This window comes from Catharus ustulatus, chromosome 4 (assembly GCF_009819885.2).
Source record: "Catharus ustulatus isolate bCatUst1 chromosome 4, bCatUst1.pri.v2, whole genome shotgun sequence".
Taxonomy (NCBI): domain Eukaryota; kingdom Metazoa; phylum Chordata; class Aves; order Passeriformes; family Turdidae; genus Catharus; species Catharus ustulatus.
In genome coordinates this window covers 46,667,571-46,680,130 of record NC_046224.1, presented here as the reverse complement: position 1 = coordinate 46,680,130, position 12,560 = coordinate 46,667,571, and the positions used below count along the sequence as shown (strand labels likewise).

At 35.9% G+C, this 12,560-nt stretch overlaps 1 protein-coding gene across 8 annotated transcripts in view; it reads left to right on the top strand.

Annotated features, from left to right (window-relative positions):
• The window catches only part of NAV3 (neuron navigator 3), a 517,660-nt gene that overhangs the window by 412,891 nt on the left and 92,209 nt on the right, over window positions 1-12,560 (top strand). For all 8 annotated transcript variants that reach the window (XM_033057346.2, XM_033057344.2, XM_033057342.1 and 5 more), the window contains one exon: window positions 750-869. In XM_033057346.2, the coding sequence (XP_032913237.1) occupies window positions 750-869 (120 nt within the window). The remainder of the gene's footprint in view (window positions 1-749; window positions 870-12,560) is intronic.

Here is a 12,560-nt window from a genome sequence, read left to right as displayed (position 1 = left end):
TGGAGAGGTCTTGGGGGTAAGACAGGCTTGTGATGCTGCTCCATTATAAGTGCCAAGACCTCTCAGAGAGACAACCAAACTGTAGGTAGACATTGCAGAAATTATTGCTGGTACTTTCAGTTCATGAACTTTCTATGATTCTCTAGTGAGTAAACAGCACTATAGTCACTGTTTCGTTCATTAGACTTTACATTATAATGTAAAGTGGAGAGAATTAAGTAAAAGGAGCAGACATTAAAAAATATTCTTAAATATCATTGTAAGGTCTTCAGTGGATATCTTTTTGATATCTGAATAATTGAATCCCAACAGGGACTATGAATTTGGGTTCCTAATATTTTTTTTCCTATTTGGACAAATCCTACTAATTTTTTGTTTGTTTGTTTGTTTGTGTATGTTTGTTTTTAGCTGGAGTGATGTTTATTGCACTTAGTGCTATGTTTCGGCTAAACCACAGCATTTAAAATGTGCTTTTGAACATACTTGAGGGCTTCAGTCTAAAAATATTTCAGCAAAAGAGGTTGGCCTCTAAGCCATCACAGAAAAAAGCAAATGATCCCAGAAAAGGCAGGCAGGTACCCCGTCTCCCTGTGCTGGGCACATAAAGTGGGAGTATTTAGCGTAAGTCTACCATCTAATAAGACAACCTGTACCTTAAACATTTGAATTTCACAGACCATTAACTTTAGAGTGAAACATGTTGCCAGATGGCTGCATTTCCCACTGATTGACCACAAATTTATTTTCAGGTACATGACAGATGGAGGACTCAACCTATATACAAGAAGTCTGAACCGAATACCAGACCTTGCTGCCTCTCGAGACGTCATCCAGAGAGGGGTTCATGACGTGACTGTGGATGCTGACAGGTAACAGTGCTTTGCTAAGTGAAAACCTATCAGCTCTATAAATATTTTGATCCTTCATACTTGCTAAAATATCACATAAGGAATAGGAAGCAAGCTGCTGAGGCTGCGAGGTTTCTGAGCACCCAAAATAGCAAATACCACAACGAGTGGGGGAAAAAAGGAAATTTCTCTCATGGGAAGGAGACTCAGAAAGAACTTTTTGTTGTAGATGTAAGAAAAAATATTGAAAAGCCCAGACCTTGTTTGCAGTCTTAAACTTCTGAAATGGGACATGATTTTTCCAGGTTGCCCTATCAGTTGATGAGCAAAGGGAAAAAGGGACATGGTCCCTAGGCAGCAGAAAACTTGTGTGTGCCTGACATGGTTCAAAAGATGCATTTGGATTGGGGTGGAACTAGAGCTATGGTCTTGTCCACTTGTTCTGCCCTTTGCAAGTATCAGAAGGCAGTGCCAACAAGTAGTGAAAAGTGGGAATTGGGCTTCTATCCCATTGTTTGTACAGTGTGAAAAAACAAACAACTCCATTCTGTCCTTATATATGGGTGTGAGCATAAAAACATGCTCCCACTAATGTGTCTGTTTCTTTTCGTTAAGCTTAAAGTAGATTCATATTGGTGGCTTGTATCCTCATCTGAGAAATAAAAATTCATAAAGCAGCCTTTGCACAACTTGGAGCTGTCAGCTCTGAGGTTTTTTTCAGACCATCATAGAGATAAGGAACAGCTGGGAAATTTGACGGTCTAAAATGTTACGGGGTCAATTTGAGTGCCCTCATTTTAAAATCAAGTTTCTTTTAGGAAAAAAGAAAGTATTGAATCACAAAGGGGGAAAGGTTCATAGAGTGGTTCTGGTTTTATAAACCTGTAAAATTAGTTGAAGAAGTTCTAGGATATTTACTTAGATATGACATAATTTTTACTTTTCACATTTTCTGATGAAAATATGCCTGTGATGTAAGTCAGAATAATCTGCATTGGTCAAACAGTGTAAGCAATGTATCAGGATAAAGGACATAATTTTCATCTAGGAAACCACTTACTTAAAAAAGAAGGTTGCTTTAGCTGACATCAGAGCTTTTATTGATCTTGCAGGAAAACCCTATTTTAGATGGAAATTCAAATGAACATGGATAGGTTCTTTGGAGTGCAAGCAATGCAAAGACCAGAAAAAGTGTACAGTAGGCGTTTAAGAAAATAATTTGGATAGAGCTCAGGCAGTAACAGAAGGAGAAAATGAGAAATGAGATGTGGGCAGGAGGGACTTTTGTGGAGCTCTGTATGTGAGAACAGAAACCTTATGCTTAAAGTGAGAGAGAGGGTGGAAAATTTAGAGGCTGGCAGTCGTGTAATTGGCGAATGTCACTAGTGCCCACGTTTGCGCATGTCTCTCTTTATTCCCTTGGGAAAGAAGTTATTAGAGCTCTTCCCACCATGCAATATTCACACCCAGGTTTCAAACCACGCAGATTTCCCCTGGGGAAGAAAAAAAAAAACCAGAGGTCCAAAATAAGGGATTTTTTTACTTTTTCTTAGTATTCATGAAGCTCTAGTTGTCACTCAAACATTAGATGCTTATTTGTCTTAATGTAGACATTTTTTTGTTCTGTACAGTGTGCACGTACATACATGTTTTGCTAAGAGACTATCATCTACAAATATTAAGTAAAACTTGCTTCAAGTGACTGTTTTCCCTTACAAAAAGAAAGAAAACTGGGTTCCTATGTTCTTCTAGACCCTGTAAATGAGGTTTCATGGAACATACTATGTTAATATTTAATTAAAAGGTTTGTCATAATGCACAGGTATGAGGTATTTAAATTATGGCTATTCAGACAATACTGGTATTTGCTGCCCTTTCAATACTTAAATTTTACAAACTTAATCATTCTTCATGGAAATAGGGTGGAGTTTTTTTACATGTAAGTGTATGTTACTCCTTGAAAAAAGCAAAAGTTCATTATGAAGTGGAAAATGCAAATAATTTTATGAGTTCTGATAGTAATAAAACACATGCTTACCACAATTAGCAAAAAACCTATGGTATGTAGAAAAAAAATATTTATGATGATCTTCAGGAATGTGTGCCACATTTATGATGTGAAATCAAGGAATAAAAGCAATAGAAATTGCTGAGACTTTGGCAGGGTAAGTTTCAATCCTTCACAACAGTGTGGGTACCCAAGATTTCATCTGATCTCACAGACCCTTTTACAACTTTTTTTTGTCTTCCCTGAACAAAAATAATAGGGTTTGTGTCGCAGCTTCAAGATATACCTTGCCACTGGGATGATGAACTTTTGTGAAAGAGGATTATTTTCAATGTCATCCCTTCACATAGATATGTGAAGGACATATGCATTGTCTCTGTGGTATCATTACTGTAAACCTTTTTCATAATCGGCATGATCTGCCCTTGCCTTTCTGTTGTAAAGGACTCTGCTGCATCTCTTTTTGGGCAGAAAGTAAACTATGTGCTGCAAATGTCTAATTTACATTAGCAAGAGGGAGAGAAGTTTTGGTATTTGTCCATTACTGAGGCAGCAGCTTTTGCTGACAGGAATCCTATGTTCATGAAAACTCAACCTGGGTTTTCTCTGACAACTGAAGTTGTAGCTTCTGCTTATATTTTAAAACTTTTCCTCTTTGTCAGCTGGAAGTACAATATTCCTTAGAGATGTGGGATGATATCTCTAGGGGTAATGCCGTTTCTGGTAAATTTATACTTTCAGACTGATTCTCATTTCCTGGATCATGTAAAAGGACAAGCAGGTCTCCAGTGTGATGACACTAAATTGGCTCCGATAGCACCTGTATCTCCACATCTTGCCAAAAAGCAAAGCATTGAAGGATATCGTGTTGGAAACGTAGCCCAATAGAGCTCATCCCCATAACATTAAATCACTCTTTGAACGACTTCATAAAAATTAAATTCACAAAGTCAACATAAGCCAAGGCTTGAGTGTTGCTTGCGTACTGCTCTATAAAGCATATTGGTGCAGAAACTAGTACAGCAAACTTTCTTTTTCTGGGAAAGGAATTGTGAAGGGTGAAACGACACTGGCAGCAACAGGTGTCAACAGTTGTTTCATTGGGTGTTGGTTTTTGGGGGTTTTGGGGTGGGTTTTTTTTGTTTTGTTGGTTTTTTTTTTTAATTTGATGCTTTTTTTGTTTGTTTGTTTTTTAATAAATGCCTATTCCTTCCAATTTACCTTGCTTCATTTACCATAAGAAATTAATCAGAGAGGAAGATGTATTTTCTGCATCAGATATAACATGGGATATGGCTAAGAGATTTCTCAGTGGTATTATATTACATTTCATTTATTGTCCTGTCTACTTCCTCTAAGTTCCAGCATTTGCCTCCTGGGACTTATAGAGAGAACATTAGAGGAACATTCTTGGAGTTCAAAGTCTTTTTCAAAATAAGATGAGCCAAAAGACATTAGATATAAACACACAAAATGAATTATGTTCTACGGAAGAATAAAGTTTGTTGCAATGTAAGTTGTAATGTTTCCAAACCACCGTGTGATGTCCTTCAAAACTGTTAAGGAAGTTTAAAGTAAGCCCTATTAGAAGGGAATATAGCTCCACTGAGTTCAAACATTTTTCTTCCACTCCCTATACCTGCAGAATTTAGTGCAGCGTGTCATAAGCCACGGTTTCCTTCACCTTCAACTGTCAACATAGGTTGTACAACCACTTTCCCCTTGACATCTCTTGAATGAAATATTCTTTTTCACCATTTCTTTGGATGAAACCCAAAGCTTTAAAGTTTATGCTGCTTAGTGTGCTTCTATCATGACCCACTTCAGCTACTTTGCTGTTGCATTGAATCTGAGCCCCTGTAATACAGAGCTCTTATGCATAAGGAGTCCCCCAAATGCTTCCACCATCTGCCACATGTGCAGAAGATTTGGCAGTTATCTCAGACTAGCTCAGACTGGCCTGTTTGTTCTCAGCCAAACCATAATCACCATAATACATTATTAATTATAATAAAATAATTCCAGATTTCATCTGTAGTTTATTAGCTAACTTCCTGCATGAAAGACTATAAGTCTTCTTCTAGTGTTTGTCTGAGTAGATGAGCCTTAAGTTGGAATACTGTGCTTTTGAAAAAGGAACTTTTCCAGAGTTCAACAGGCATTGAACTAGGAGCTCTGTTTCATATGGTTGGTTGTATCAGAAAAGGCTGAGACATCCTGAATAGTAACTTGAAATCCAAATAGAGTACAATGCTTGTTCTCTTATTGTACAGTTCTAGAAGCACATAGAAATTTTTGCTGTCATTTGGAATTTACCCCATTGAATGGGATGTTGGTGAATGGAGTGGCATACTTCACATTTTACCTTTCTATCCAGGTGATTCTGTGCGATATGTGTTTCATCACTGTACTGTGTTTTCTGCTGTGTGTCTTTGCAATATGGTACTGATGTTACCATTTTTCTGCCAAGTTGCAACTATGACCTGTTCAGTTTATTGCTTCTGGTTGCAGAGCAGGATTTACTATGGATAAAGGAAATGTATATGCCACCGTATTGAACTGTTCACTGGGTGTACACGTTCAGCACTCTACCCTTTCCTTTGTCTTCAGGTCTCTGCAACACTGGGTACCTGTGTCTGTGGCAATAAATATAAATATCTATCCCACAGATATGAAATAATAAAACACAGAAACCACAGATATACCTTCTTCTTGCTGTCTAAGGCTTTCTTGGGCAAAACTGAGTTTTGCTGTAAAACCTAACTGCATGGAGGGCTTCCAATGTCTTTACATATAGCTTCACCACTCAGTGTGCCTGTGACTGTTACTCTGTTCACAATCTAAAAAAGTCATTGTAGACCTTAAATTCAGCATGGTTCATAGAGTTGTGTGATCTACTATAATTTTCAGTTGTGTGATTCAGATTCAGTGGTTGTGATTTTATAGTATTAGTAAGTTCTTAAGATATTGGAAAAATTTTAAATACCTATACCTCACTGTTTTTGCAGTTACAATTCAAATACCTATAGAAGCCATAATTATAGAATCTCTTGTGAAGCCATTTAAATTTTAAAGTGTTTTTACTATTATTGTTGTTCTCTTCTATACTTTTAATCTTCTCTAATTCCTTTTCACAGCTGTTGCTGTTAACACTTCCCACCATTTACTTTTTTATTATTCTCAAATGATCCTGCATTTTCATGGTCTCTGGTGTAAATCTTTCCTCATCTTGGCATCTGCTAGGCTATCAAAAAAGTTACTAGTTAGAGGTATCTATTTCAATGTGTATCTCGGCTTTTATTGTTTCTGGAAAGTATGGATGCTAAATTTAAGTACCTAAAGCATAAATATGTGTGTATCCATGCATGAAGGGCAGAATAATTGTGTCAAAGGGAGCACTTCTGGAGTTTTGGCTCATTATGTTAAGTATTCAGAATTCTTTGAGGATGAATTCCTTCTTTTTGAAAGCATAATGAGAAATAAATTTTTCAGTAATACAATTTTGTACAGCATTATTAATTTATAAAGAATGTTATTTGAAGTAGTATGATTTGTTTCTGGTCATGCTTTGAAAAGTCAGGATTTGGACAACATAAAATAGGCAAAGCAACTGGACTTTGATATAATTTTGTGAAGTTCACCCTTCCTTACTTGCTTTAAGGACCTACTGTAATTGCCCATAGAACCACAAACCAAAACATGGAAACATTCACCAGATGTGTGATTTTAGGTTCAGATACTATATTAATATTAGTGACATAAACAAACTGCCCTGTAAGCATGCTGTCATTAATATGCTAAGCTGTCATGATCCTGCAACATCATGTCTGCAGACACATTTTTTGCACTCAGCTTACATAAGAAAATCACACTCAGGAAAGGCAAATGTGAACAGCAGATGTTCACCTTAAAACAGGACCAGGCTGCAAATGACAAATTAAGTTTTCTGTTTTAAAAAAAAATTATTAAGTGGAAGAAAGAGGGGCAACTAGTTTCAGTTTAGATTAAAAAGGAATTATTAGAAATAAGTAAAACTTTTGCAGGTATACAAGTCCATTCTCATGCAATGCTAAATGGGTGGTGCATACAGTTTGCTGTAGGTTGATTGAGCCAAAGGCTGACTCTTTAGAGATGACATGTAATATTCTCATAAATTTACTTTTTAAAAGTGGATGGTGTAGAGCTAGGTATTAATGACATGCAGTCTGTTAGCATTTCTGCTTGTTTCAAAATTTGGTTTAATACTTTAAAATTATTTGAAGTAAGGAATGACTTTATCTTTTATTAACAGATTTCTAATACTTCAGGCAAAATGTAGATGGTTTGTTTTGATTGCAATCTACTTCTGAAGAGAGTATCAATGTATTTAATAAAAGCTTTCCAAAACTCAGTTTACAGTTTCAGCAGAAGCAATGATTTGGTCCACCACTGTACTTCATTGTTACCAGCAAAGACTACTGTACTGCCTCTTTGTGTTAGAATAAAACGTGGGTAGTATGATTTTAATCATTAACCAAAGTACCCCAGGCTCAAATATAAAATTCAAGAACTTGGATCTCCCTTGTGATACCTACTTGAGTCCTGAAGTCATGAAGCAAATTGATTTCTTTAAAATGTCTTGATTCATTTGATGGCTGGAGGAAACAATTGTCATTTTGCTCTCCTGCATGGCTATTTTTTAAAAAATCATATTGAAACTTGTAATAGAATAGCTGCATCAATGCTACAGTTCTTACACTAACAAGCATGCAATATTTTAGATAGAAGCCTCATAAAACATAAAAATATACATTTTGATGATTTATTATTGGAGATAAAGCAGCTCATGATTCTAAGCTGTCTTTTGTTCTAAATAGCCTGAAAGATACTCTTTCTTGGTTAAGTAAATTTTTAAAGAACTGTTTTTCTAATAGTTGCATGCTGGACTGAGGTAGTTGCATGCTTGTCAAATGTAATATATGAATTATAAGAACATTCCAATTAACCCTTTCATGGAAATAAATTAATTTGTAACACTACAAAAATCCTTTGCCTTGGATTTATAAGTTAAATTCAAATAAAATATGAATTTGACAACTTCAACAGACCTCTAGAACAATGAGAAAAAGGTAGAAATGGAGATCCCCATCATGATGGACTTTTTGCACTCATGAGATGTTACGAGGAAGGGATTAAATGAACTGTTGTTTTGTACACCTGCTCTTTCTCCTAGTGACAGGTGGAAAAAATAGTTAAGTGAAAGGAAGAATAAATTGAAGCTAAACTAAACATCTAAAGTGCAAGTGCCCTTTGCTGCTCAGGCTGTAGGGCTGCTTACACAGCACAAGAGGAAAATTGAAAGGTTTTGACTCTTTCCTTAACAATGTGCTTCTCTTGGAGCAAAACAGTGCTGCTCAGTCCTGGGCCTCCAGGAAAGCAGTGATGTTCATTTTGGAATTGAAATTGCATTGCAAGGTAACTTTATCCTTGGTTGTTAAAGATAGCTGGAATCCAGATGAAAACTGGTCGTGGGTTGTCTATGATTAAATAAAATTAAAGGCAGGATGTCTCTAAAGCTGTGCAGGTTTAAAAACACGGAAGCCTTTTATTTTCCTTGACAGAGAAGTAGACTTTGAACACTGTAGGCTGGCTAAAGACTGTGTTCAAAGGGAGAGAGCATGAAGGGAAAGCTGGGAAGAACACCACGTGGCTGACAACCTGCCAGCCAGTGCATGGAATACCCTGCCTGCTGCAGAGCGCAGCATGTGTTAATCTTATATTTTGGGGGGAAAAATCCCTCCATTTGTTTATATCAACATTTTATTTATAAATCTTAACTATGTCACCTCTAAGTCTTCTCTTGATGGAGAGAGAAAAAGACAAGCCCCCCTCATCAATCTGTTCTCCAAGTACTGTTGTGGAGGCTCCCTGCCCCTCCTGAGCCCCTTGTGACAACTCCAGCTCCACACAGGGAAGTGTTTGGTGCAGCAATATGCTAGGAGTTTGTTTTCTTTTGAAGTTACAACACTAATCTCATCTGTATCTAATTGTTAAAGTATTCAATCTTCAAAGATTTCCTTTGTAAACAAAAGATTGTCATAACAATTTAAGCAGGATCAGATGTGTAAATTTAAAGAGTGGAACCCTCAATGAATGCTGCAGAAGTTTTTTTGAAAAAGGATACAATATACTTATAATTCAAACCTGCTTAATGGACTGAATAATCTAAAATAATCGAAAATACATCATTTGAAGGCGATTTTAAAACCAAATTTACCTAATTAAATTTACCGTAATAAATAAGCTTTTAATCTCCTACCTATGTGCATTACCTTTAATTTCTGATGTGCTAAATTTTTCCTTTTATTCTTTTTGAATGCATTACACTCTAGTATGTTTCATACTGCAGAATAGAATGTAAAATGGCTGCTAACCCTATCAACTGCTGCAAATGTAAATTCATAAAAGCAAAAATTGCTTTGCTGCAGTTTAAATACATGTGCAGTGTTGGAAATAATTGCATTGCTCTGGGAAGTACAATAACTGTTAGAACAGGTGTCTGTCATTCCTCAAAGTGTTTTATCTAGAAACAAATCTTACTGATATAAGCTAGAGTCTTTTATGTTTAAATACCCAATAGTTTTTGATCAGACAGTATGTATACTGATTTAAAAATGAAATTTAGAGTATTTTAAATGGGTAGGATTTCAACCAGTTTCTGCAAAAAAAACAAACTAAAAACAACTACAGAGCCAGAAAACACTAAGTTATGTATCGCGTGTCTTCTGAGAGTTTATCAGTGAACAGATTCATACTGATAGCCAGGACATAAAAGCAGAATTTTTTTCTGATCCAAAGTACAAATGCACACACAATTTCAATAGCATTGTGAACATTAGGAACAAGATATGAAGAATAAAGGTACTTTTTTTTTTTAAATCAAGCCTAATCCTTCTCTAAGAAAGATATTTATCTATTGATTTAAATACTAAAGTAGACAAAATTTAATAATGGTCTGTGTCTAGGGTGACTGGGGGACATGTAATGCTTTCTGAGAAGCCAGAGATCATCAAAGGTGTATAATCTTTATGACTCATGAATCACTATCTGGAAGCCCTTATCTTTATTGACTGTGCTAGGAGCACCGCTAGACGTCTAGCTTTTGGGTTATATTAAGATGAAACATAACTGTTTTGAAAAATTAAAAAAGAAAAAGCTAATGTTTTTTTCTTTTAAATAAAATAAATTCTAGTCAAGTATTGAAGTGACGGGACAACCTGTCTGTCAGGGATAGTTCCTTAGTGAAAGGAATTATATTTCAAGGGTTTTTACAATGATTTCCCTAAATTGGAGTCTTTCTCTGTACATCAAGGTTACTGAAGGAGAAATCAGCATGTTTTTTTAAGGCTGAAGAATTATTCTTTTTCCTCTTTGAATTAAAATCATTCCCCTTCATGAAAAGAGCTGACTCAGTGTGCCACTTATGACCCAAACTTTCTGATGCATAGTAAATAACTGAATTTACTCTATTTTACAAGTCTTTTTTCTTTGTTCAGTACAGCAAGAAATGTATGATCCCTTCATTTGTACATCTTTCTGTCTAATAATTTAAATTAATGAGACCAGCCCTACTCTTGAGAAATGGATTAATATCAAGTGGGTAAACTCAATGCAAAATCATGTAGGAAAAATATTTTTATTAGAAATAATATATGTTGACAATGATAATTTAGAGCCTTCCAGATAAATTTTGAAACTTAATATCCTAACTAGATTTTCAATAGCTTTCCCTAAGCAGCTTATTTTCAGTAAAATTATCCATGTATTTTCTTTTGAAATGCATCTGTTGGATTGGAAATGTTGGAAACTTTAGACCGACCAGGCTTGTGTGTATGTGTGTCATTACAGCAAGCCACTGAACTGTTGAGTGAGCCCCTGTAACTCTGAATCAATTTCTGCAGCTTTCCAGTGTGGTCAGTAAGAACAGCCTACATCACTGGAAATTTATGAAAGATAGTTTATTAATTTTGGATAGCTGCCTTGGTGGTGTTTTGTCAGATTCTTGGACTTACTGCAGCTATTTGGTCCAAGTCAGCACAAAGGCAATAAATACTGAAGGTAGCTGGTCAGCAGTGCCACATGTGATTTTGGTCCTCAGTCTGTAGTGGGTTTGACTAATGCTTATTGAGGTCACCATAACTATGTCTTTGAGAAGAGCTCCTTTCCTTTACTAGCCATGACTCTGCTACAAGGGAGAACTGAATAATGTATTTGCTGTCTTAAAAAGCTGCTAGGAAATTCTATTTCTGCTACCAGTTTCTGAGAAAACACCTTCTTGTATCTGAGTAGCAGCTTTGTGGTTTTTGTTCCTCGTATTTCAATTGTGTTTTGCAAGGAGAAGCTGGGATAAAAGCCCAAGATAAATCCTAAGAAGACTAATCCAATTTAAGTATCTCATACCTGGTTTTATAGGATTTTTATTTGAAAACATGAGCTGCGTTATCAAGACATAAGTGTTGTCTAGAAAGGAATAATAGGAGAATTTAGGCAAAATAAATAAGAATCTTTTGATTTAAAAAGTAAGAATTGTATGTAACCTAATAATTTCAGGATGGCTTGCATTATGGAGGTTGAAAAGCTATAAATAAAAATAGATTTTCAGAGGACAGTGTTAAATCCTTACATGTTTACTATTCATCTTTTAGGCAAACAGAAATGCTCCTGAGTGAACTTTAGAAAACTGAATCTTTCCCAGTTAATTGTCTTCTATTTCACCTTTGAATGTTTTTCCAAAATATTGTTTGCAGAAGCATGGTAGAAAATATGCCAAACGTGTTGTCAGGTCTTTCTGAATGGCACATGATTAGATTCAAGAGCTGAATGCTTAAGCCATAGATTTAGCAAATTACATTCTCTTTTCATTTGACCCTGGAGAATTTCCTCAAGAGAAACTTGTGGATTAATGTACATGTCATAGAAAACCATATCTATTTAAGGAAACTCAGTTAGACATGGATGTTACTCTTCTTCCCTGTCTTTTTCTATTTCTGATAGGAAAATAAACCCCTTTATGTTGAACAGCTATGATTTTAGAAGATGTGGAACAGTCTGGTAAGAATATTGTGGGTCTCTAATGTATTTAAACAACCTAACTTTCACTATATGTATTTTACTACTCAGTCCCAGTGAAAAAAGATGAAAAAGCTCCTACACTTCTTTTCCAATGCACACCCTACATGTAATCCTGTATTTGCCATTCCGAGCTTCCCAAAAAGGTTTTTATTAACACACTCTAAATATTCTTTACAGATTGCCAAAATGATTTAGTACTTTCCTGAGCAGCTCTTGAAGATGAGAATATGTTAAAAGGGCAGTCAGAAAGGGACCTGCTGGCTGGGCTAAACCAGTAGCAGGAAGCTTTCAGAGACAGCCTTTATCATGAAGAAGATGCAAACTGTGTTAGTAATTATGTATCAAAGCAGAATTATCATACATCTCCTAACACCTCAAGGTCTTCTAAAGAGACTGCTGAAACTGTGCATAAAGGATCTCAAAAGGGTACTGAGGAGACTGCTGTTCTCTGCTGTGTTTGTAGCATGACAAGCACAGTGTGTGTGCCTGTGTGGCTGCCCTTCTGCTCTGCTTAGTCTGCCAGCAACATTAGACCCTACAATATCATCATTCAACTCAACTGGGATGTTCTCAAATTATTTTGTAGCCTGTTG